Source organism: Oncorhynchus kisutch, linkage group LG2 (genome assembly GCF_002021735.2).
Source record: "Oncorhynchus kisutch isolate 150728-3 linkage group LG2, Okis_V2, whole genome shotgun sequence".
In the NCBI taxonomy this organism is placed as follows: Eukaryota; Metazoa; Chordata; class Actinopteri; order Salmoniformes; family Salmonidae; genus Oncorhynchus; species Oncorhynchus kisutch.
The window spans coordinates 78018403-78046327 of NC_034175.2; the positions used below are offsets into that span (position 1 = coordinate 78018403).

Genomic DNA, 27925 nt, shown 5'->3' on the forward strand with positions numbered 1-27925 from the left:
TAACAGAACCATACAATCCTAGTCTGGTCCCAGATCTATAACAGAACCATACTATCCTAGCCTGGTCCCAGATCTATAACAGAACCATACAATCCTAGCCTGGTCGCAGATCTATAACAGAACCATACTATCCTAGCCTGGTCCAGGATCTATAACATCACTTACAGAACCATACTATCCTAGTCTGGTCCCAGATCTATAACAGAACCATACTATCCTAGCCTGGTCCGAGATCGAAACAGAACCATACAATCCTAGCCTGGTCCATGATCTATAACAGAATCATACTATCCTAGCCTGGTCCATGATCTATAACAGAACCATACTATCCTAGCCTGGTCCCAGATCAAAAACAGAACCATACTATCCTTGCCTGGTCCGAGATCGAAACAGAACCATACTATCCTTGCCTGGTCCGAGATCGAAACAGAACCATACTCTACTAGCCTGGTCCATGATCTATAACAGAACCATACTATTCTCGCCTGGTCCCAGATCTAAAACAGAACCATACTATCCTAGCCTGGTCCCAGATCTATAACAGAACCATACTATCCTAGCCGGGTCCCTGATCTATAAAAGAAACATACTATCCTAGCCTGGTCCCAGATCTATAACAGAACCATACTATCCTAGCCTGGTCCCAGATCTATAACAGAACCATACAATCCTAGCCTGGTCGCAGATCTATAACAGAACCATTCTATCCTAGCCTGGTCCCAGATCTATAAGAGAACCATACTATCCTAGCCTGGTTCCAGATCTATAACAGAACCTTACTATCCTAGCCTGGTCCCAGATCAAAAACAGAACCATACTATCCTTGCCTGGTCCGAGATCGAAACAGAACCATACTATCCTAGTCTGGTCCATGATCTATAACAGAAACATACTATCCTAGCCTGGTCCCAGATCTATAACAGAACCACACTATCCTAGCCTGGTCCCAGATCTATAACAGAACCATACTATCCTAGCCTGTTCCCAGATCTATAACAGAACCATACTATCCTAGTCTGGTCCCAGATTTATAACATAACCATACTATCCTAGCCTGGTCCCAGATCTATAACAGAACCATACTATCCTAGCCTGGTCCCAGAACTATGACAGAACCATACTATCCTAGCCTGGTCCTAGATCGAAATAGAACCATACTATCCTAGCCTGGTCCATGATCTATAACAGAACCATACTATCCAAGACTGGTTCCAGATCTATAACAGAACCATACTATCCTAGCCTTATCCTTGATCTATAACAGAACCATACAATCATAGCCTGGACCCAGATTTATAACAGAACCATACTATCCTACCTGGTCCCAGATCTATAACAGAACCGTACTATCCTAGCCTGGTCCCAGATTTATAACAGAAAAAAACTATCCTAGCCTGGTCCCAGATCTATAACAGAACCATACTATCCTATCCTGGTCCCAGATCTATAACAGAACCATACTATCCTAGCCTGGTCCATGATCTATAACAGAATCATACTATCCTAGCCTGGTCCATGATCTATAACAGAACCATACTATCCTAGCCTGGTTCATGATCTATAACAGAACCATACTATCCAAGCCTGGTTCCAGATCTAAAACAGAACCATAGTATCCTAGCTAGTCCATGATCTATAACAGAACCATATTTTCCTAGCTTGGTCCCAGATCTATAACAGAACCATACTATCCTGGCCTGGTCCCAGATCTATAACAGAACCATACTATCCTCGCCTGGTCCCATATCTATAACAGAACCATACAATCCTAGTCTGGTCCCAGATCTATAACAGAACCATACTATCCTAGCCTGGTCCCAGATCTATAACAGAACCATACAATCCTAGCCTGGTCGCAGATCTATAACAGAACCATTCTATCCTAGCCTGGTCCCAGATCTATAACTAAACCATACTATCCTAGCCTGGTCCCAGATCTATAACAGAACCATACTATCCTAGCCTGGTCCCAGATATATAACAGAACCATACTCTCCTAGCCTGGTCCCAGATCTATAACAGAACCATTAAATCCTAGCATGGTCCCAGATCTATAAGAGAACCATACTATCCTAGCCTGGTTCCAGATCTATAACACAACCTTATTATCCTAGCCTGGTCCCAGATCAAAAACAGAACCATACTATCCTAGCCTGGTCCTAGATCGAAATAGAACCATACTATCCTAGCCTGGTCCATGATCTATAACAGAACCATACTATCCAAGACTGGTTCCAGATCTATAACAGAACCATACTATCCTAGCCTGATCCTTGATCGATAACAGAACCATACAATCATAGCCTGGACCCAGATTTATAACAGAACCATACAATCATAGCCTGGACCCAGATCTATAACAGAACCATACTATCCTATCCTGGTCCCAGATTTATAACAGAACCATACTATCCTAGCCTGGTCCCAGATCTATAACAGAAAAATACTATCCTAGCCTGGTCCCAGATCTATAACAGAACCATACTATCCTATCCTGGTCCCAGATCTATAACAGAACCATACTATCCTAGCCTGGTCCGAGATCGAAACAGAACCATACTATCCTAGCCTGGTTCCAGATCTAAAATAGAACCATACTATCCTAGCCTGGTCCATGATCTATAACAGAATCATACTATCCTAGCCTGGTCCATGATCTATAACAGAACCATACTATCCTAGCCTGGTTCATGATCTATAACAGAACCATACTATCCAAGCCTGGTTCCAGATCTAAAACAGAACCATACTATCCTAGCTAGTCCATGATCTATAACAGAACCATATTTTCCTAGCCTGGTCCCAGATCTATAACAGAACCATACTATCCTAGCCTGGTCCCAGATCTATAACAGAACCATACTATCCTGGCCTGGTCCCAGATCTATAACAGAACCATACTATCCTAGCCTGGTCCCAGATATATAACAGAACCATACTATCCTAGCCTGGTCCCAGATCTATAACAGAACCATACTATCCTAGCCTGGTTCCAGATCTATAACACAACCTTACTATCCTAGCCTGGTCCCAGATCAAAAACAGAACCATACTATCCTTGCCTGGTCCGAGATCGAAACAGAACCATACTCTACTAGCCTGGTCCATGATCTATAACAGAACCATACTATTCTCGCCTGGTCCCAGATCTAAAACAGAACCATACTATCCAAGCCTGGTCCCAGATCTAAAACAGAACCATACGATCCTAGCCTGGTCCCAGATCTATAACAGAACCATACTATCCTAGCCTGGTCCCAGATCTATAACAGAACCATACTATCCTAGCCTGGTCCCAGATCTATAACAGAATCATACTCTCCTAGCCTGGTCCCAGATCTATAACAGAACCATACTATCAAAGCCTGGTTCCAGATCTAAAACAGAACCATACTATCCTAGCTAGTCCATGATCTATAACAGAACCATACTATCCTAGCTAATCCATGATCTATAACAGAACGATACTATACTAGCCTGGTCCCATATCTATAACAGAACCATACTATCCTAGCTAATCCCTGATCTATAACAGAACGATACTATACTAGCCTGGTCCAAGATCTATAACATCACTTACAGAACCATACTATCCTAGTCTGGTCCATGATCTATAACAGAACCATACTATCCTCGCCTGGTCCCATATCTATAACAGAACCATACAATCCTAGTCTGGTCCCAGATCTATAACAGAACCATACTATCCTAGCCTGGTCCCAGATCTATAACAGAACCATACAATCCTAGCCTGGTCGCAGATCTATAACAGAACCATTCTATCCTAGCCTGGTCCCAGATCTATAACTAAACCATACTATCCTAGCCTGGTCCCAGATCTATAACAGAACCATACTATCCTAGCCTGGTCCCAGATATATAACAGAACCATACTCTCCTAGCCTGGTCCCAGATCTATAACAGAACCATTCAATCCTAGCATGGTCCCAGATCTATAAGAGAACCATACTATCCTAGCCTGGTTCCAGATCTATAACACAACCTTACTATCCTAGCCTGGTCCCAGATCAAAAACAGAACCATACTATCCTAGCCTGGTCCTAGATCGAAATAGAACCATACTATCCTAGCTTGGTCCATGATCTATAACAGAACCATACTATCCAAGACTGGTTCCAGATCTATAACAGAACCATACTCTCCTAGCCTGGTCCCAGATCTATAACAGAACCATACAATCATAGCCTGGACCCAGATTTATAACAGAACCATACTATCCTACCTGGTCCCAGATCTATAACAGAACCGTACTATCCTAGCCTGGTCCATGATCTATAACAGAACCATACTATCCTAGCCTGGTTCATGATCTATAACAGAACCATACTATCCAAGCCTGGTTCCAGATCTAAAACAGAACCATACTATCCTAGCTAGTCCATGATCTATAACAGAACCATATTTTCCTAGCCTGGTCCCAGATCTATAACAGAATCATACTCTCCTAGCCTGGTCCCAGATCTATAACAGAACCATTCTATCCTAGCTAGTCCATGATCTATAACAGAACCATACTATCCTAGCTAATCCATGATCTATAACAGAACGATACTATACTAGCCTGGTCCCATATCTATAACAGAACCATACTATCCTAGCTAATCCCTGATCTATAACAGAACGATACTATACTAGCCTGGTCCAAGATCTATAACATCACTTACAGAACCATACTTTCCTAGTCTGGTCCATGATCTATAACAGAACCATACTATCCTCGCCTGGTCCCATATCTATAACAGAACCATACAATCCTAGTCTGATCCCAGATCTATAACAGAACCATACTATCCTAGCCTGGTCCCAGATATATAACAGAACCATACTCTCCTAGCCTGGTCCCAGATCTATAACAGAACCATTAAATCCTAGCATGGTCCCAGATCTATAAGAGAACCATACTATCCTAGCCTGGTTCCAGTTCTATAACACAACCTTACTATCCTAGCCTGGTCCCAGATCAAAAACAGAACCATACTATCCTAGCCTGGTCCTAGATCGAAATAGAACCATACTATCCTAGCTTGGTCCATGATCTATAACAGAACCATACTATCCAAGACTGGTTCCAGATCTATAACAGAACCATACTATCCTAGCCTGATCCTTGATCTATAACAGAACCATACAATCATAGCCTGGACCCAGATTTATAACAGAACCATACTATCCTACCTGGTCCCAGATCTATAACAGAACCGTACTATCCTAGCCTGGTCCATGATCTATAACAGAACCATACTATCCTAGCCTGGTTCATGATCTATAACAGAACCATACTATCCAAGCCTGGTTCCAGATCTAAAACAGAACCATACTATCCTAGCTAGTCCATGATCTATAACAGAACCATATTTTCCTAGCCTGGTCCCAGATCTATAACAGAACCATACTATCCTAGCCTGGTCCCAGATCTATAACAGAACCATACTATCCTGGCCTGGTCCCAGATCTATAACAGAACCATACTATCCTCGCCTGGTCCCATATCTATAACAGAACCATACAATCCTAGTCTGGTCCCAGATCTATAACAGAACCATACACTCCTAGCCTGGTCCCAGATCTATAACAGAACCATACAATCCTAGCCTAGTCGCAGATCTATAACATAACCATTCTATACTAGCCTGGTCCCAGATCTATAACTAAACCATACTATCCTAGCCTGGTCCCAGATCTATAACAGAACCATACTATCCTAGCCTGGTCCCAGATATATAACAGAACCATACTCTCCTAGCCTGGTCCCAGATCTATAACAGAACCATTAAATCCTAGCATGGTCCCAGATCTATAAGAGAACCATACTATCCTAGCCTGGTTCCAGATCTATAACACAACCTTACTATCCTAGCCTGGTCCCAGATCAAAAACAGAACCATACTATCCTTGCCTGGTCCGAGATCGAAACAGAACCATACTCTACTAGCCTGGTCCATGATCTATAACAGAACCATACTATTCTCGCCTGGTCCCAGATCTAAAACAGAACCATACTATCCAAGCCTGGTCCCAGATCTAAAACAGAACCATACTATTCTCGCCTGGTCCCAGATCTAAAACAGAACCATACTATCCTAGCCTGGTCCCAGATCTATAACAGAATCATACTCTCCTAGCCTGGTCCCAGATCTATAACAGAACCATACTATCCAAGCCTGGTTCCAGATCTATAACAGAACCATACTATCCTAGCCTGGTCCCAGATCTATAACAGAACCATACTATCCTAGCCTGGTCCCAGATCTATAACAGAACCATACTATCCTAGCCTGGTCCCAGATCTATAACAGAACCATACTATCCTAGCCTGGTCCCAGATCTATAACAGAATCATACTCTCCTAGCCTGGTCCCAGATCTATAACAGAACCATACTATCAAAGCCTGGTTCCAGATCTAAAACAGAACCATACTATCCTAGCTAGTCCATGATCTATAACAGAACCATACTATCCTAGCTAATCCATGATCTATAACAGAACGATACTATACTAGCCTGGTCCCATATCTATAACAGAACCATACTATCCTAGCTAATCCCTGATCTATAACAGAACGATACTATACTAGCCTGGTCCAAGATCTATAACATCACTTACAGAACCATACTATCCTAGTCTGGTCCATGATCTATAACAGAAACATACTATCCTAGCCTGGTCCCAGATCTATAACAGAACCATACTATCCTAGCCTGGTCCCAGATCTATAACAGAACCATACTATCCTAGCCTGTTCCCAGATCTATAACAGAACCATACTATCCTAGCCTGGTCCAAGATCTATAACATCACTTACAGAACCATACTATCCTAGCTAATCCATGATCTATAACAGAACGATACTATACTAGCCTGGTCCCATATCTATAACAGAACCATACTATCCTAGCTAATCCCTGATCTATAACAGAACGATACTATACTAGCCTGGTCCAAGATCTATAACATCACTTACAGAACCATACAATCCTAGTCTGGTCCATGATCTATAACAGAAACATACTATCCTAGCCTGGTCCCAGATCTATAACAGAACCATACTATCCTATTCTGGTCCCAGATTTATAACATAACCATACTATCCTAGCCTGGTCCCAGATCTATAACAGAACCATACTATCCTAGCCTGGTCCCAGATCTATAACAGAACCATACAATCCTAGCCTAGTCGCAGATCTATAACAGAACCATTCTATACTAGCCTGGTCCCAGATCTATAACTAAACCATACTATCCTAGCCTGGTCCCAGATCTATAACAGAACCATACTATCCTAGCCTGGTCCCAGATATATAACAGAACCATACTCTCCTAGCCTGGTCCCAGATCTATAACAGAACCATTAAATCCTAGCATGGTCCCAGATCTATAACAGAATCATACTCTCCTAGCCTGGTCCGAGATCGAAACAGAACCATACTATCCTTGCCTGGTCCGAGATCGAAACAGAACCATACTATCCTAGCCTGGTCCCAGATCTATAACAGAACCATACAATCCTAGCCTGGTCGCAGATCTATAACAGAACCATTCTATCCTAGCCTGGTACCAGATCTATAACTAAACCATACTATCCTAGCCTGGTCCCAGATCTATAACAGAACCATACTATCCTAGCCTGGTCCCAGATCTATAACAGAACCATACTATCCTAGCCTGGTCCCAGATCTATAACAGAACCATACTATCCTAGCCTGGTCCCAGATCTATAACAGAATCATACTCTCCTAGCCTGGTCCCAGATCTATAACAGAACCATACTATCCAAGCCTGGTTCCAGATCTAAAACAGAACCATACTATCCTAGCTAGTCCATGATCTATAACAGAACCATACTATCCTAGCTAATCCGTGATCTATAACAGAACGATACTATACTAGCCTGGTCCCATATCTATAACAGAACCATACTATCCTAGCTAATCCATGATCTATAACAGAACGATACTATACTAGCCTGGTCCAAGATCTATAACATCACTTACAGAACCATACTATCCTAGCCTGGTCCATGATCTATAACAGAACCATACTATCCTAGCCTGGTCCATGATCTATAACAGAACCATACTATCCTAGCCTGGTCCCAGATCAAAAACAGAACCATACTATCCTTGCCTGGTCCGAGATCGAAACAGAACCATACTATTCTCGCCTGGTCCCAGATCTATAACAGAACCATACTATCCTAGCCTGGTCCCAGATCTATAACAGAACCATACTATCCTAGCTAATCCATGATCTATAACAGAACGATACTATACTAGCCTGGTCCCAGATCTATAACAGAACCATACTATCCTATTCTGGTCCCAGATTTATAACATAACCATACTATCCTAGCCTGGTCCCAGATCTATAACAGAACCATACTATCCTAGCCTGGTCCCAGATCTATAACAGAACCATACAATCCTAGCCTAGTCGCAGATCTATAACAGAACCATTCTATACTAGCCTGGTCCCAGATCTATAACTAAACCATACTATCCTAGCCTGGTCACAGATCTATAACAGAACCATACTATCCTAGCCTGGTCCCAGATATATAACAGAACCATACTCTCCTAGCCTGGTCCCAGATCTATAACAGAACCATTAAATCCTAGCATGGTCCCAGATCTATAACAGAATCATACTCTCCTAGCCTGGTCCGAGATCGAAACAGAACCATACTATCCTTGCCTGGTCCGAGATCGAAACAGAACCATACTCTACTAGCCTGGTCCATGATCTATAACAGAACCATACTATTCTCGCCTGGTCCCAGATCTAAAACAGAACCATACTATCCTGGCTTGGTCCCAGATCTTAAACAGAACCATACTATCCTAGCCTGGTCGCAGATCTATAACAGAACCATTCTATCCTAGCCTGGTACCAGATCTATAACTAAACCATACTATCCTAGCCTGGTCCCAGATCTATAACAGAACCATACTATCCTAGCCTGGTCCCAGATCTATAACAGAACCATACTATCCTAGCCTGGTCCCAGATCTATAACAGAACCATACTATCCTAGCCTGGTCCCAGATCTATAACAGAATCATACTCTCCTAGCCTGGTCCCAGATCTATAACAGAACCATACTATCCAAGCCTGGTTCCAGATCTAAAACAGAACCATACTATCCTAGCTAGTCCATGATCTATAACAGAACCATACTATCCTAGCTAATCCGTGATCTATAACAGAACGATACTATACTAGCCTGGTCCCATATCTATAACAGAACCATACTATCCTAGCTAATCCATGATCTATAACAGAACGATACTATACTAGCCTGGTCCAAGATCTATAACATCACTTACAGAACCATACTATCCTAGCCTGGTCCATGATCTATAACAGAACCATACTATCCAAGCCTGGTTCCAGATCTAAAATAGAACCATACTATCCTAGCCTGGTCCATGATCTATAACAGAATCATACTATCCTAGCCTGGTCCATGATCTATAACAGAACCATACTATCCTAGCCTGGTCCCAGATCAAAAACAGAACCATACTATCCTTGCCTGGTCCGAGATCGAAACAGAACCATACTATCCTTGCCTGGTCCGAGATCGAAACAGAACCATACTCTACTAGCCTGGTCCATGATCTATAACAGAACCATACTATACTAGCCTGGTCCAAGATCTATAACATCACTTACAGAACCATACTATCCTAGTCTGGTCCATGATCTATAACAGAAACATACTATCCTAGCCTGGTCCCACATCTATAACAGAACCACACTATCCTAGCCTGGTCCCAGATCTATAACAGAACCATACTATCCTAGCCTGTTCCCAGATCTATAACAGAACCATACTATCCTAGCCTGGTCCAAGATCTATAACATCACTTACAGAACCATACTATCCTAGTCTGGTCCCAGATCTATAACAGAACCATACTATCCTAGTCTGGTCCCAGATTTATAACATAACCATACTATCCTAGCCTGGTCCTAGATCGAAATAGAACCATACTATCCTAGCCTGGTCCATGATCTATAACAGAACCATACTATCCAAGACTGGTTCCAGATCTATAACAGAACCATACTATCCTAGCCTGGTCCTTGATCTATAACAGAACCATACAATCATAGCCTGGACCCAGATTTATAACAGAACCATACTATCCTACCTGGTCCTAGATCTATAACAGAACCGTACTATCCTAGCCTAGTCCCAGATTTATAACAGAAAAATACTATCCTAGCCTGGTCCCAGATCTATAACAGAACCATACTATCCTAGCCTGGTCCCAGATCTATAACAGAACCATACTATCCTAGCCTGGTCCGAGATCGAAACAGAACCATACTATCCTAGCCTGGTCCATGATCTATAACAGAACTATTCTATCCTAGCCTGGTCCATGATCTATAACAGAACCATACTATCCAAGCCTGGTTCCAGATCTAAAATAGAACCATACTATCCTAGCCTGGTCCATGATCTATAACAGAATCATACTATCCTAGCCTGGTCCATGATCTATAACAGAACCATACTATCCTTGCCTGGTCCGAGATCGAAACAGAACCATACTATCCTTGCCTGGTCCGAGATCGAAACAGAACCATACTCTACTAGCCTGGTCCATGATCTATAACAGAACCATACTATTCTCGCCTGGTCCAAGATCTAAAACAGAACCATACTATCCTGGCTTGGTCCCAGATCTTAAACAGAACCATACTATCCTAGCCTGGTCCCAGATCTATAACAGAACCATACTATCCTAGCCTGGTCCCAGATCTATAACAGAACCATACTATCCTAGCCTGGTCCCAGATCTATAACAGAACCATACAATCCTAGCCTGGTCGCAGATCTATAACAGAACCATTCTATCCTAGCCTGGTCCCAGATCTATAACTAAACCATACTATCCTAGCCTGGTCCCAGATCTATAACAGAACCATACTATCCTAGCCTGGTCCCAGATATATAACAGAACCATACTCTCCTAGCCTGGTCCCAGATCTATAACAGAACCATTAAATCCTAGCATGGTCCCAGATCTATAACAGAATCATACTCTCCTAGCCTGGTCCGAGATCGAAACAGAACCATACTATCCTTGCCTGGTCCGAGATCGAAACAGAACCATACTATCCTAGCCTGGTTCCAGATCTAAAACAGAACCATACTATCCTAGCTAGTCCATGATCTATAACAGAACCATACTATCCTAGCTAATCCGTGATCTATAACAGAACGATACTATACTAGCCTGGTCCCATATCTATAACAGAACCATACTATCCTAGCTAATCCATGATCTATAACAGAACGATACTATACTAGCCTGGTCCAAGATCTATAACATCACTTACAGAACCATACTATCCTAGCCTGGTCCATGATCTATAACAGAACCATACTATCCAAGCCTGGTTCCAGATCTAAAATAGAACCATACTATCCTAGCCTGGTCCATGATCTATAACAGAATCATACTATCCTAGCCTGGTCCATGATCTATAACAGAACCATACTATCCTAGCCTGGTCCCAGATCAAAAACAGAACCATACTATCCTTGCCTGGTCCGAGATCGAAACAGAACCATACTATCCTTGCCTGGTCCGAGATCGAAACAGAACCATACTCTACTAGCCTGGTCCATGATCTATAACAGAACCATACTATTCTCGCCTGGTCCCAGATCTATAACAGAACCACACTATCCTAGCCTGGTCCCAGATCTATAACAGAACCGTACTATCCTAGCCTGGTCCCAGATCTATAACAGAATCATACTCTCCTAGCCTGGTCCCAGATCTATAACAGAACCATACTATCAAAGCCTGGTTCCAGATCTAAAACAGAACCATACTATCCTAGCTAGTCCATGATCTATAACAGAACGATACTATACTAGCCTGGTCCAAGATCTATAACATCACTTACAGAACCATACTATCCTAGTCTGGTCCATGATCTATAACAGAAACATACTATCCTAGCCTGGTCCCAGATCTATAACAGAACCATACTATCCTAGCCTGGTCCCAGATCTATAACAGAACCATACTATCCTAGCCTGTTCCCAGATCTATAACAGAACCATACTATCCTAGCCTGGTCCAAGATCTATAACATCACTTACAGAACCATACTATCCTAGCTAATCCATGATCTATAACAGAACGATACTATACTAGCCTGGTCCCATATCTATAACAGAACCATACTATCCTAGCTAATCCCTGATCTATAACAGAACGATACTATACTAGCCTGGTCCAAGATCTATAACATCACTTACAGAACCATACTATCCTAGTCTGGTCCATGATCTATAACAGAAACATACTATCCTAGCCTGGTCCCAGATCTATAACAGAACCATACTATCCTAGCCTGGTCCCAGATCTATAACAGAACCATACTATCCTAGCCTGTTCCCAGATCTATAACAGAACCATACTATCCTAGCCTGGTCCAAGATCTATAACATCACTTACAGAACCATACTATCCTAGCTAATCCATGATCTATAACAGAACGATACTATACTAGCCTGGTCCCATATCTATAACAGAACCATACTATCCTAGCTAATCCCTGATCTATAACAGAACGATACTATACTAGCCTGGTCCAAGATCTATAACATCACTTACAGAACCATACTATCCTAGCTAATCCATGATCTATAACAGAACGATACTATACTAGCCTGGTCCCATATCTATAACAGAACCATACTATCCTAGCTAATCCCTGATCTATAACAGAACCATACTATCCTAGCCTGGTCCCAGATCTATAACAGAACCATACTATCCTAGCCTGGTCCTAGATCGAAATAGAACCATACTATCCTAGCCTGGTCCATGATCTATAACAGAACCGTACTATCCAAGACTGGTTCCAGATCTATAACAGAACCATACTATCCTAGCCTGGTCCTTGATCTATAACAGAACCATACAATCATAGCCTGGACCCAGATTTATAACAGAACCATACTATCCTAGCCTGGTCCCAGATCTATAACAGAACCGTACTATCCTAGCCTGGTCCCAGATTTATAACAGAACCATACTATCCTAGCCTGGTCCCAGATCTTTAACAGAACCATACTATCCAAGCCTGGTTCCAGATCTAAAATAGAACCATACTATCCTAGCCTGGTCCGAGATCGAAACAGAACCATACTCTACTAGCCTGGTCCATGATCTATAACAGAACCATACTATTCTCGCCTGGTCCCAGATCTAAAACAGAACCATACTATCCATGCCTGGTCCCAGATCTATAACAGAATCATACTCTCCTAGCCTGGTCCCAGATCTATAACAGAATCATACTCTCCTAGCCTGGTCCCAGATCTATAACAGAATCATACTCTCCTAGCCTGGTCCCAGATCTATAACAGAATCATACTCTCCTAGCCTGGTCCCAGATCTATAACAGAACCATACTATCCTAGCCTGGTCCGAGATCGAAACAGAACCATACTGTCCTAGCCTGGTCCATGATCTATAACAGAACCATACTATCCTAGCCTGGTCCATGATCTATAACAGAACCATACTATCCAAGCCTGGTTCCAGATCTATAACAGAACCATACTATCCTAGCTAGTCCATGATCTATAACAGAACCATACTATCCTGGCTAGTCCATGATCTATAACAGAACAATACAATCATAGCCTGGTCCATAATCTATAAAAGAAACAAACTGTCCTAGAATGGTCCTAGATCTATAACAGAACCATACAATCCTAGCCTGGTCCCAGATCTATAACAGAACCATACTGTCCTAGCCTGGTCCCAGATCTATAAAAGAAACAAACTGTCCTAGAATGGTCCTAGATCTATAACAGAACCATACAATCCTAGCCTGGTCCCAGATCTATAACAGAACCATACTATCCTAGTCTGGTCCCAGATTTATAACATAACCATACTATCCTAGCCTGGTCCCAGATCTATAACAGAACCATACTATCCTAGCCTGGTCCCAGATCTATAACAGAACCATACTATCCTAGCCTGGTCCTAGATCGAAATAGAACCATACTATCCTATCCTGGTCCATGATCTATAACAGAACCATACTATCCAAGACTGGTTCCAGATCTATAACAGAACCATACTATCCTAGCCTGGTCCTTGATCTATAACAGAACCATTACAATCATAGCCTGGACCCAGATTTATAACAGAACCATACTATCCTAGCCTGGTCCCAGATCTATAACAGAACCGTACTATCCTAGCCTGGTCCCAGATTTATAACAGAACCATACTATCCTAGCCTGGTCCCAGATCTTTAACAGAACCATACTATCCAAGCCTGGTTCCAGATCTAAAATAGAACCATACTATCCTAGCCTGGTCCGAGATCGAAACAGAACCATACTCTACTAGCCTGGTCCATGATCTATAACAGAACCATACTATTCTCGCCTGGTCCCAGATCTAAAACAGAACCATACTATCCAAGCCTGGTCCCAGATCTAAAACAGAACCATACTATACTAGCCTGGTCCCATATCTATAACAGAACCATACTATCCTAGCCTGGTCCCAGATCTATAACAGAACCATACTATCCTAGCCTGGTCCCAGATCTATAACAGAATCATCCTCTCCTAGCCTGGTCCCAGATCTATAACAGAATCATACTCTCCTAGCCTGGTCCCAGATCTATAACAGAACCATACTATCCTAGCCTGGTCCGAGATCGAAACAGAACCATACTGTCCTAGCCTGGTCCATGATCTATAACAGAACCATACTATCCTAGCCTGGTCCATGATCTATAACAGAACCATACTATCCAAGCCTGGTTCCAGATCTATAACATAACCATACTATCCTAGCTAGTCCATGATCTATTACAGAACCATACTATCCTGGCTAGTCCATGATCTATAACAGAACAATACAATCATAGCCTGGTCCATAATCTATAAAAGAAACAAACTGTCCTAGAATGGTCCTAGATCTATAACAGAACCATACAATCCTAGCCTGGTCCCAGATCTATAACAGAACCATACTGTCCTAGCCTGGTCCCAGATCTATAAAAGAAACAAACTGTCCTAGAATGGTCCTAGATCTATAACAGAACCATACAATCCTAGCCTGGTCCCAGATCTATAACAGAACCATACTATCCTAGCCTGGTCCCAGATTTATAACAGAACCATACATTCCTTGCCTGTTCCCAGATCTTATTTCTTATTACGGGCTTCTTGTGTGTTCTGATTGGTTCACAGAGAAGCAGTGTCTGAAACCCCATGATCCACTGGCCAAACAGAGTTGTGTGGAGGATCCCCTCCTTCTGTGTCTGCTGCTGGTGGGATGTGGGGTGCTACTCCTCTACAGCACCATCCTCACCATCATCGTCATCCTCATCTGGGTAGGTAGATCCAGCACAATGACAGAGCCTGCGTTCCAAATTGCAGCCTATGGTAGGCCACTTTTCTGCATCATACACTTCATGGAACTACGATAGAAAACAGTCAGTGTAATCCTCGACACAATTTAAAATGTATTGTCTGGATAGGTCACATAAAATCAGTCATTTGGGACGCAGACAGACTGACGTGTACATACTATACATACATTACCGTCAGAATACAGGGTCATCTATACATACATTACCATCAGAATACAGGGTCATCTATACTTACATTACCATCAGAATACAGTGTCATCTATACATACATTACCATCAGAATACAGTGTCATCTATACATACATTACCATCAGAATACAGGGTCATCTATACTTACATTACCATCAGAATACAGTGTCATCTATACATACATTACCATCAGAATACAGGGTCATCTATACTTACATTACCATCAGAATACAGTGTCATCTATACATACATTACCATCAGAATACAGGGTCATCTATACATACATTACCATCGGAATACAGTGTCATCTATACATACTATACATACATTACCATCGGAATACAGGGTCATCTATACATACATTACCATCAGAATACAGTGTCATCTATACATACTATACATACATTACCATCAGAATACAGGGTCATCTATGCATACTATACATACATTACCATCAGAATACAGGGTCTGACATGTTGTTATCAGTCTGTCTGACACGTTGCTGTCAGTCTGTCTGACACATTGCTGTCAGTCTGTCTGCGTCCCAAATGACTGATTTTATGTGACCTATCCAGACAATACATTTTAAATTGTGTCGAGGATTACACTGACTGTTTTCTATCGTAGTTCCATGTCTGACACGTTGCTGTCAGTCTGTCTGACACGTTGCTGTCAGTCTGTCTGACATGTTGTTATCAGTCTGTCTGACATGTTGCTGTCTGTCTGTCTGACACGTTGCTGTCAGTCTGTCTGTCTGACACATTGTTGTCAGTCTGTCTGTCTGAAATGTTGTTGTCAGTCTGTCTGACATGTTGGTGTCAGTGAGTCTGTCTGACATGTTGCTGTCAGTCTGTCTGACACTTTGCTGTCAGTCTGTCTGACACGTTGCTGTCAGTCTGTCTGACATGTTGTTATCAGTCTGTCTGACATGTTGCTGTCAGTCTGTCTGACACGTTGCTGTCAGTCTGTCTGACATGTTGTTATCAGTCTGTCTGACATGTTGCTGTCAGTCTGTCTGACATGTTGTTGTCAGTCTGTCTGACACGTTGCTGTCAGTCTGTCTGACATGTTGTTGTCAGTCTGTCTGACATGTTGCTGTCAGTCTGTCTTACACATTGCTGTCAGTCTTTCTGCGTCCCAAATGACTGATTTTATGTGACCTATCCAGACAATACATTTTAAATTGTGTCGAGGATTACACTGACTGTTTTCTACATGTTGTTGTCAGTCTGTCTGACATGTTGCTGTCAGTCTGTCTGACACTTTCCTGTCAGTCTGTCTGACACGTGGCTGTCAGTCTGTCTGACATGTTGTTATCAGTCTGTCTGACATGTTGCTGTCAGTCTGTCTGACACGTTGCTGTCAGTCTGTCTGACATGTTGTTATCAGTCTGTCTGACATGTTGCTGTCAGTCTGTCTGACATGTTGCTGTCAGTCTGTCTGACAGGTTGCTGTCAGTCTGTCTGACATGTTGTTATCAGTTTGTCTGACATGTTGCTGTCAGTCTGTCTGACACGTTGCTGTCAGTCTGTCTGACATGTTGTTATCAGTCTGTCTGACATGTTGCTGTCAGTCTGTCTGACATGTTGTTGTCAGTCTGTCTGACACGTTGCTGTCAGTCTGTCTGACATGTTGTTGTCAGTCTGTCTGACATGTTGCTGTCAGTCTGTCTGACACGTTGCTGTCAGTCTGTCTGACATGTTGTTGTCAGTCTGTCTGACACATTGCTGTCAGTCTGTCTGCGTCCCAAATGACTGATTTTATGTGACCTATCCAGACAATACATTTTAAATTGTGTCGAGGATTACACTGACTGTTTTCTACATGTTGTTGTCAGTCTGTCCGACATGTTGCTGTCAGTCTGTCTGACATGTTGTTATCAGTCTGTCTGACATGTTGCTGTCAGTCTGTCTGACACGTTGCTGTCAGTCTGTCTGACATGTTGTTATCAGTCTGTCTGACATGTTGCTGTCAGTCTGTCTGACATGTTGTTGTCAGTCTGTCTGACACGTTGCTGTCAGTCTGTCTGACATGTTGTTGTCAGTCTGTCTGACATGTTGCTGTCAGTCTGTCTGACACGTTGCTGTCAGTCTGTCTGACATGTTGTTGTCAGTCTGTCTGACACATTGCTGTCAGTCTGTCTGCGTCCCAAATGACTGATTTTATGTGACCTATCCAGACAATACATTTTAAATTGTGTCGAGGATTACACTGACTGTTTTCTACATGTTGTTGTCAGTCTGTCCGACATGTTGCTGTCAGTCTGTCTGACATGTTGTTATCAGTCTGTCTGACATGTTGCTGTCAGTCTGTCTGACATGTTGTTGTCAGTCTGTCTGACACGTTGCTGTCAGTCTGTCTGACATGTTGTATTCAGTATTCTGACGGTAATGTATGTATAGTATGTATAGATGACACTGTATTCCGATGGTAATGTATGTATAGATGACCCTGTATTCTGATGGTAATGTATGTATAGATGACCCTGTATTCTGATGGTAATGTATGTATAGTATGTATAGATGACACTGTATTCTGATGGTAATGTATGTATAGATGACCCTGTATTCTGATGGTAATGTATGTATAGTATGTATAGATGACACTGTATTCTGACTGTATGTATAGTATGTATAGATGACCCTGTATTCTGATGGTAATGTATGTATAGATTACCCTGTATTCTGACGGTATGTATAGTATGTACAGATGACCCTGTATTCTGACTGTATGTATAGTATGTATAGATGACCCTGTATTCTGATGGTAATGTATGTATAGATTACCCTGTATTCTGACGGTATGTATAGTATGTACAGATGACCCTGTATTCTGACTGTATGTATAGTATGTATAGATGACCCTGTATTCTGATGGTAATGTATGTATAGATTACCCTGTATTCTGACGGTATGTATAGTATGTACAGATGACCCTGTATTCTGACTGTATGTATAGTATGTATAGATGACCCTGTATTATCAATTACTAATGGGTTGATATCTTTGTTCCTCAGAGGAAGCTGAAGAAGGAAGTGTCTGCTCAGAGTACATACCTGAACATTAAGCTAGGAGAGAAGAGAGGTCCTCAGAGAGTCCAGTATCCAGTCACCGGAAGGTTCTGACGCTGACCTTCCTAAGGCTGTGCGTGCACTACTTTTGTGCACTATGTAGGGAATAGGGTGCCATCTGGGACTTAGCCGATTGGCTCTTCAATCAATCTACTGACGCATTCAACGGCTCGAACGGCTTCACGATGCATTGGAATGGCTTCACGATGCATTGGAACGGCTTCACGATGCATTGGAACGGCTTCACGATGCATTGGAACGGCTTCACGATGCATTAGAACTGCTTCATTCTGCATTGGAACGGCTTCATACTGCATTGGAACGGCTTCATACTGCATTGGAATGGCTTCATACTGCATTGGAATGGCTTCATACTGCATTAGAATGGCTTCATACTGCATTAGAATGGCTTCATACTGCATTGGAACGGCTTCATACTGCATTAGAATGGCTTCATACTGCATTAGAATGGCTTCATACTGCATTGGAACTGCTTCATACTGCATTAGAATGGCTTCATACTGCATTAGAATGGCTTCATACTGCATTGGAACTGCTTCATACTGCATTAGAATGGCTTCATACTGCATTAGAATGGCTTCATACTGCATTAGAATGGCTTCATACTGCATTAGAATGGCTTCATACTGCATTAGAATGGCTTCATACTGCATTAGAATGGCTTCATACTGCATTAGAATGGCTTCATACTGCATTAGAATGGCTTCATACTGCATTAGAATGGCTTCATACTGCATTAGAATGGCTTCATACTGCATTAGAATGGCTTCATACTGCGTTAGAATGGCTTCATACTGCATTAGAATGGCTTCATACTGCATTAGAATGGCTTCATACTGCATTGGAACGGCTTCAGAATACATTATTCTTACAGGCTTTAAGTAAAGTTTTACCAATCAGTATGTTTGTATTAAAGGGTGTTAACCGACACTGTATAATCTCTGTGTTGTTCCATAACAATGACTCCCTCCCTATTGTTTAATGCTTTGTTTTACCAATCAGTATGTTTGTATTAAAGGGTGTTAACCGACACTGTATAATCTCTGTGTTGTTCCATAACAATGACTCCCTCCCTATTGTTTAATGCTTTGTTTTACCAATCAGTATGTTTGTATTAAAGGGTGTTAACCGACACTGTATAATCTCTGTGTTGTTCCATAACAATGACTCCCTCCCTATTGTTTAATGCTTTGTTTTACCAATCAGTATGTTTGTATTAAAGGGTGTTAACCGACACTGTATAATCTCTGTGTTGTTCCATAACAATGACTCCCTCCCTATTGTTTAATGCTTTGTACGAAGCTGTTAGTGTTTCAAAAGTAAAGGAAGGAGAAAGTTCATGTGAGTTTCACTTCATACCCTCACGTTAGGCCCTCACCACACGTTCTTCCTGACACGCCAGGGCTCACGCTCAAATGGCACCCTATTCCCTATGTAGTGCACTACTGTTGACCATGGGCTCTGGTCTAAAGTAGTGCACTATAATATAGGGAATAGGGTGCCATTTGGGACCCCACCGAGACATTTTCACACCTATTCTAGGAAATCAAAGATCATGTCTACTGCGTATCACTGAGCAGTTTCACACAACCTCACATACTGTAAGCACACACAAATATTGAGTGATGGATGGTAAATATGTGGATAATCCCTCATTAAAATGGCACTCTGTTCCATAAATAGGGCACTACTTTTATCCAGGGCCCATAAGGGTAGGGTCCCATTTCAGACAAACCCCTTTTTCTGACAGTTGACAGGCTGCTTCGCGTGATGTATTGTTGTCTCTAACCTTCTTGCCCTTTGTGTTGTTGTCTGGGCCCAATAATGGTTGTTCCGTGTTTTTGTGCTGCTACCATGTTGTGTTGCTGCCATGTTGTTGTCATGTGGTGTTGCTACCGTGCTGTGTTGTCGCCTTAGGTCTCTCTTTATGTAGTGTTGTCTTAGGTCTCTCTTTATGTAGTGTTGTCTTAGGTCTCTCTTTATGTAGTGTTGTGGTGTCTTAGGTCTCTCTTTATGTAGTGTAGTGGTGTCTCTCTTTATGTAGTGTAGTGGTGTCTCTCTTTATGTAGTGTAGTGGTGTCTCTCTTTATGTAGTGTTGTGGTGTCTTAGGTCTCTCTTTATGTAGTGTAGTGTTGTCTTACGTCTCTCTTTATGTAGTGTAGTGGTGTCTCTCTTTATGTAGTGTAGTGGTGTCTCTCTTTATGTAGTGTAGTGGTGTCTCTCTTTATGTAGTGTTGTGGTGTCTCTCTTTATGTAGTGTAGTGGTGTCTCTCTTTATGTAGTGTAGTGTTGTCTCTCTTTATGTAGTGTAGTGGTGTCTCTCTTTATGTAGTGTAGTGTTGTCTCTCTTTATGTAGTGTTGTGGTGTCTCTCTTTATGTAGTGTAGTGGTGTCTCTCTTTATGTAGTGTAGTGGTGTCTCTCTTTATGTAGTGTAGTGGTCTCTCTTTATGTAGTGTTGTGGTGTCTCTCTTTATGTAGTGTTGTGGTGTCTCTCTTTATGTAGTGTAGTGGTGTCTTACGTCTCTCTTTATGTAGTGTAGTGGTGTCTTAGGTCTCTCTTTATGTAGTGTTGTGGTGTCTCAGGTCTCTCTTTATGTAGTGTTGTGGTGTCTCAGGTCTCTCTTTATGTAGTGTTGTGGTGTCTCAGGTCTCTCTTTATGTAGTGTTGTGGTGTCTTAGGTCTCTCTTTATGTAGTGTTGTGGTGTCTCAGGTCTCTCTTTATGTAGTGTTGTGGTGTCCTAGGTCTCTCTTTATGTAGTGTAGTGGCGTCTCTCTTTATGTAGTGTAGTGGTGTCTTACGTCTCTCTTTATGTAGTGTTGTGGTGTCTTACGTCTCTCTTTATGTAGTGTTGTGGTGTCTTAGGTCTCTCTTTATGTAGTGTTGTGGTGTCTCAGGTCTCTCTTTATGTAGTGTTGTGGTGTCTTAGGTCTCTCTTTATGTAGTGTTGTGGTGTCTCTCTTTATGTAGTGTAGTGTTGTGTTGTCTCTCTTTATGTAGTGTTGTGTTGTCTCTCTTTATGTAGTGTTGTGGTGTCTCTCTTTATGTAGTGTTGTGGTGTCTTAGGTCTCTCTTTATGTAGTGTGTGGTGTCTCTCTTTATGTAGTGTTGTGGTGTCTTAGGTCTCTCTTTATGTAGTGTAGTGTTGTGTTGTCTCTCTTTATGTAGTGTTGTGGTGTCTTAGGTCTCTCTTTATGTAGTGTAGTGGCGTCTCTCTTTATGTAGTGTTGTGGTGTCTTAGGTCTCTCTTTATGTAGTGTTGTGGTGTCTTACGTCTCTCTTTATGTAGTGTTGTGGTGTCTTAGGTCTCTCTTTATGTAGTGTTGTGGTGTCTCTCTTTATGTAGTGTAGTGGTGTCTCTCTTTATGTAGTGTAGTGGTGTCTCTCTTTATGTAGTGTTGTCTTAGGTCTCTCTTTATGTAGTGTTGTGGTGTCTTAGGTCTCTCTTTATGTAGTGTTGTGGTGTCTCTCTTTATGTAGTGTAGTGGTGTCTCTCTTTATGTAGTGTAGTGGTGTCTCTCTTTATGTAGTGTAGTGGTGTCTCTCTTTATGTAGTGTAGTGTTGTCTCTCTTGTCCTGATTTGTGTTTTGTCCTATATTTGTATTTTCAATCCCAGACCCCCCACCCGTCCCCACAGGAGGCCTTTTGGTAGGCCGTCATTATAAATAAGAATTTGTAATTAAATGACTTGCCTCGTTAAATAAAGGTTCAATTAAATATCTACCACAATAGAGGTGTAACCCCGGTCGTCCATCGTTGGTTTTTGAGCATTATCACTGCAGCACCAAATATGTTCCAATCAACACTGATGACGTCAAAAAGTGTCAAATCTCACTAATCAGCATTTTCATTATGACTAATCGTTTCATTGTTGTACTTAGGGCGGTTTTTTCTCTCTCTCTTTATATTCACTTTGCATATTTTCCGTTGTTATTGGAACCTATTTCAGCAGAATAGTGAACTGTATAGGCTACTCGACTGGGTGGTTTTGGGATTACTGGTACTGAGGTACATATGGGCTTTCTATGGCGTATGTATCAGAGCACCATCTCAAACTCTTTCCAAAACACTTGGTTATATAAAAGACTGACAAGATTATTTTTGGAGGAACATTTCTTCTCGTCATCATGAGTCTCAGCCTGTTGACATTTCTCTGTCTCGGTCTTTACCTCCCAGTGTGGAATGGTGAGTTCTTTTCAAATATGATACATTTCTTTAAGGACTAGATTTAGTCAATGCAGAGTTAGTTGTTAGTTGTATTGTGTTGTTGGGAACTCAGGTGTTATGAGGTGGACCCCTGTTTCGTGGTGAGGTGGAGCTGTATAAGATACAAGCTCAGCAACAGCAGTGAGTGAATCTGACCTTTCCCCTCTCTCTCTCTCTCTCCCTCTTTCTGCTGCTCTCTACCTCTCTCTGTCCACCTCTCTCCCGCCTCTCTCCCCAGCGCTGAGGGTCACCCAGCCGTACCGTGTGGTCGGTTTTCGTGGTGAGGTGGAGCTGTTCTGCTCCTACCACCACACAGGGAGACATGAACCGGAGGAGCTAAGGGTCACTCTGTACCGGGGGGTGTACAGGGAGGGGAAGCAGGAGGTGTGCACCTCCTCCTTCACCCACAACCAGACATCCTTCCAGGTGGAGGGAGTGGGGGAGGTGTGTTGTCAGGGCCAGTTAGGGCCAGGCAGGGTGAACCTGACTATTTCTGGTCTCCGGGGTAACGACACTGACCTGTACTACTGTGGCATAGAGGTCATGTACCCTCCGCCATACCTCAGGAGGTTTGGAAATGGTACTCTTCTCTTCATACCAGGTAAGTCTGTATACTAATGTATACTGAGATAATACATTCTTAGGCGTATAAAACTGTGTGACTGTGTGAAGCTGTAACATGGACTGTGAAGTTGATGGGAGATTTGGGGGAAAATTCTAGTTACAGGTGTATATTTTATGTTAGGGTTCAGTGAAAGAAACGGATTTGTTTAAATCTCTGAATTCCTTAATAACCTTATACTACAGGATAACACAGAGTGTTTCCTGGTAGTCTGAAACAAATCTACTTGGAAACAAGCGTATACACCTCACACACATGGTTATGGGCTTAACAAAAAGATGACGTCTGCACCATGTCAGATATAGAGTTGAAATGTGTTACATTTGGAGTTTGCATCCCAATATTACACTTTAGATACATCACAGAAGACTGAAATATAACAAAACCGTTTGACGTAGAAACACCAGATTTTCGGCAGAAAAAAAAAACCCAAACATGATTAATTATGAAAAAATATGAATAACGTTCCACCCATGAGGCCAAAGAGGGCGCTTTTGGTCATTGACTGTTAGGAAAGAGCTACAGAAACGGATTTGTTTAAATCTCTGAATTCCTTAATAACCTTATACTACAGGATAACACAGAGTGTTTCCTGGTAGTCTGAAACAAATCTACTTGGAAACAAGCGTATACACCTCACACACATGGTTATGGGCTTAACAAAAAGAAAACGCCTGTACCAGGTGTCAATGAAACTGAGTGTATATAGAATGGCTTCATATTGGAACGGCCTTCTGTGTGCCCTTCTGCAGAGGAACCAGGCTGCTCGTTGCCAGAGGCCCAGAGAACGAGTGACATGGGAGAAACGTCAGTCCGACTAGCTCTAGCAGGACTGGTCGCAGCCAACATACTGATGGTCATCTCTGTTGTCACCTTTCTCCTTTACCAGGTAAACCATTACAAACAACCTCTGCTTTAACACGGATCACTCCCTTGATACTGTACACGTCTGTTTTGTTCAAATTCATGACCAACATTAACCTAATAACAAAAGTTATTTTGGTTGAGAGACACTACTTGTTGATGTTTTATAGTTTTCTCCACCGAGTACAGAGCCTTCAGAAACTATTCACACCCTTTGATTTTTTTACCTAATTTCTGTTGTTACAGCCTGAATTTAAAATGGGTTAAGTGTAGACGTTGTGTCACTGGCCTACCCACAATACCCCATAATGTCGAACTGGAATTGTTAAGCTGAAATGTATAAGTATTTAACACCCGTTTTTTATGACTAAATAAGTTCAAGAGTAAACATGTGCTTATCAAGTCACATAATAAGTTGCATGGATTCACTCTGTGTGCAATAATAGTGTTTAACATCTCTGTGCCCCACACATAGACATTTGGGCGGCAGGGTGGCCTAGTGGTTAGAGCGTTGGACTAGTAACCGGAAGGTTGCAAGTTCAAATCCCCGAGCTGACAAGGTACAAATCTGTCGTTCTACCCCCTGAACAGGCAGTTAACCCACTGTTCCTAGACCGTCATTGAAAATAAGAATCTGTTATTAACTGACTTGCCGAGTAAAATAAAGGTAAAATAAATTTTAAAAATACAACTATCTGTAAGGTCCCTCAGTCGAGCAGTGAATTTCAAACATAGATTTAACCACAGAGACCAGGGAGGTTTTCCGTTATGGGTATGCTTGTAATCGTTAAGGACTGGGGAGGTTTTCCGTTATGGGTATGCTTGTAATCATTAAGGACTGGGGAGGTTTTCCGTTATGGGTATGCTTGTAATCATTAAGGACTGGGGAGGTTTTCCGTTATGGGTATGCTTGTAATCGTTAAGGACTGGGGAGGTTTTCCGTTATGGGTATGCTTGTAATCGTTAAGGACTGGGGAGGTTTTCCGTTATGGGTATGCTTGTAATCGTTAAGGACTGGGGAGGTTTTCCGTTATGGGTATGCTTGTAATCGTTAAGGACTGGGGAGGTTTTCCGTTATGGGTATGCTTGTAATCGTTAAGGACTGGGGAGGTTTTCCGTTATGGGTATGCTTGTAATCGTTAAGGACTGGGGAGGTTTTCCGTTATGGGTATGCTTGTAATCGTTAAGGACCGGGGAGGTTTTCCGTTATGGGTATGCTTGTAATCGTTAAGGACCGGGGAGGTTTTCCGTTATGGGTATGCTTGTAATCGTTAAGGACTGGGGAGGTTTTCCGTTATGGGTATGCTTGTAATCGTTAAGGACCGGGGAGGTTTTCAGGATAAAAAGAAACAGAATGGAGCTCAGCACAGAGGAAAACCCGGAAGTCTGCCTTGATGAATACATTCAGCAGGACAATAACCTAAAAACACAAGGCCAAATCTACACTGTAGTTTCTTACCAAGAAGACAGTGAATGGTCATGAGTGACTGAGTTACAGTTTTGCTTAAATCTACTTGAAAATCTATGGCAAGACATGAAAATGGTTGTCTAGCAATGATCCAGGTGTGGAAAGCTCTTAGAGACTTTACCCAGAACAACCTCCAGCTGTAATGGCTGGTTCTTCTACAAAGTATTGACTGTGTGAATATGTCTATTTCCTGTTGGTTCAACGGTCATTTAATTGAAATGACATGGTTGATTTAAAACCAGTGTGTGCCCATTAAGAAGTATGTTTACGTTAATCTTTTAGCACAGTTGTGTTCTTTAGATGAATCTATTGGCAATGTTGACGGTGTAATATAGTTTACATGACTGTATTTGTGTTTCGAGAAGGCAACTACATTTTGAAAAAGCATTTAGTGTTTTGCAACAGAGTTCTGTGTCTTGCAGACTCTGTTTTGAAAAATCGACAACATTGTTAAAAAATACTTGAGAAAACCTGTAATAGATATAATACTACATTTGCACCTATTCACCGTCTAGGGTCTACAGAGGAAAAGAAGGTTTGGAGGAATAACACCGATGATTTCACAGAATGACGGAAGATTTGGTTACGGAAACTTCCAATGAAGAATTTTCATCAATTGTCTGCATCACCTCCAATCTCCCATATATATTTTTTGCAAATATATACAAACATACATACTGTACATACATACATGCATACATACATACATACATACACACACACACACACACACACATAAATACACACATACACATATAAATACATACAACATGATCATTACACAGGTGCACCTTGTGTTGGGAACAATAAAAGGCCACTAAAATGTGCAGTTTTGTCACACAACACAATGCCACAGAAGTCTCAAGTTTTGACGGATGAGTGTAGGACTGTCCACCAGAGCTGTTGCCAGAGAATGTAATGTTAATTTCTGTACCATAAGCCGCCTCAAACATCGTTCTATAGAATTTGGCAGTACGTCCAACCGGCCTCACAACCGCAGACCACATGTAACTATGCCAGCCCAAGACTTCCTGATTGGCGAGCCTGGCTCCCCAGTGGGTGGGCCTATGGGTGGGGGTGGCCTATGGGTGGGCCTATGGGTGGGGGTGGGCCCCCATCCCACCCTTCCCCAGAACACGTGTAAATATTGGACTATAAATTGTGCCTTCCTGTATTATACTGATGCTAAAATGTTTATTCTACTATTCTACTGAGACATTTACTTTGTGTAGCCTGGTCCCAGATCTGTAGTCTCCTCCTATAGCCTGGTCCCAGATCTGTAGTCTCCTCCTATAGCCTGGTCCCAGATCTGTAGTCTCCTCCTATAGCCTGGTCCCAGATATGCTGTCTCCTCCTGTAGCCTGGTCCCAGATCTGTAGTCTCCTCCTATAGCCTGGTCCCAGATCGGTAGTCTCCTCCTATAGCCTGGTCCCAGATATGCTGTCTCCTCCTGTAGCCTGGTCCCAGATCTGTTGCCTCCTCCTGTAGCCAGAGTCTGAACGCTCTGAATGAACTGATATGATCTAAACCTTTTTTTTATTCACACTGATTATTAATAATGGTAGTTGAATGTGATTTCTTTTATTAAATTTATATTGTTTTGTATATCGTGTTGTTTTATTATTCTGTTTTTATTGTAATGTATACAGGGCTCTCTTGTTCTTATCTTTTATTAGTTCTTATTGCTGTTGATATGTCCAGAAGGAACCTGAATGTAAGCATTTAGTTGGACATCCGTACACTATATATACGTATATGACTGATAAAAACGTGAAAACTTAAAAGCACCTTGGAATGATTCAAGAAGAAATGTTAAGGCTGTTCTGGAGTGGCCAGCGTTGAGTCCAGATCGGTATCACATCCATACCCTCCCACGAGATCTGAAAACAGCAGTTGCACCTTGAAAACATTGAATAATTAGAGCAGTTTGCTGCCTAATTAGCAGTAGAAAGGTGCTCACTGATGGCTTCAAGAAGCATTTGTCTGCAGTTATCTTGACCATGTGCAACCAAGCACTAGCTC

At 42.0% G+C, this 27925-nt stretch overlaps 2 protein-coding genes across 3 annotated transcripts in view; both read left to right on the top strand.

Moving 5' to 3' along the window:
* The window catches only part of LOC116356339 (T-cell-specific surface glycoprotein CD28), a 38748-nt gene extending 18769 nt beyond the window's left edge, over positions 1–19979 (top strand). Inside the window, exons 3-4 of one of the 2 annotated variants that reach the window (XM_031801769.1) lie at positions 15279–15421; positions 18666–19979. In XM_031801769.1, coding sequence (XP_031657629.1) covers positions 15279–15421; positions 18666–18773 — 251 coding nt within the window. In that variant the 3' untranslated portion in view covers positions 18774–19979. Of the gene's footprint in view, positions 1–15278; positions 15474–18665 lie in introns of both variants that reach the window. The other variant, XM_031801772.1, reaches the window with a different exon arrangement.
* A 2693-nt stretch (positions 19980–22672) lies between these two features.
* Positions 22673–27508, top strand: LOC109881391 (cytotoxic T-lymphocyte protein 4-like). Its single transcript, XM_020473537.2, has 4 exons — positions 22673–22928; positions 23188–23550; positions 24324–24460; positions 26419–27508. The coding sequence occupies exons 1-4, from the start codon at positions 22871–22873 to the stop codon at positions 26503–26505; spliced, it is 645 nt and encodes a 214-aa protein (XP_020329126.1). The 5' UTR covers positions 22673–22870; the 3' UTR covers positions 26506–27508.
* Positions 27509–27925: the final 417 nt, after the last annotated feature.

Bases quoted from the DNA above. Each gene is read 5' to 3' on its own strand.
- LOC109881391 (XM_020473537.2), top strand. From the start codon at position 22,871: ATGAGTCTCAGCCTGTTGACATTTCTCTGTCTCGGTCTTTACCTCCCA. The intron at 23,551-24,323 runs GTAAGTCTGTAT...GCCCTTCTGCAG, and splicing joins TACTCTTCTCTTCATACCAG to AGGAACCAGGCTGCTCGTTG. The intron at 24,461-26,418 runs GTAAACCATTAC...TTCACCGTCTAG, and splicing joins TCACCTTTCTCCTTTACCAG to GGTCTACAGAGGAAAAGAAG.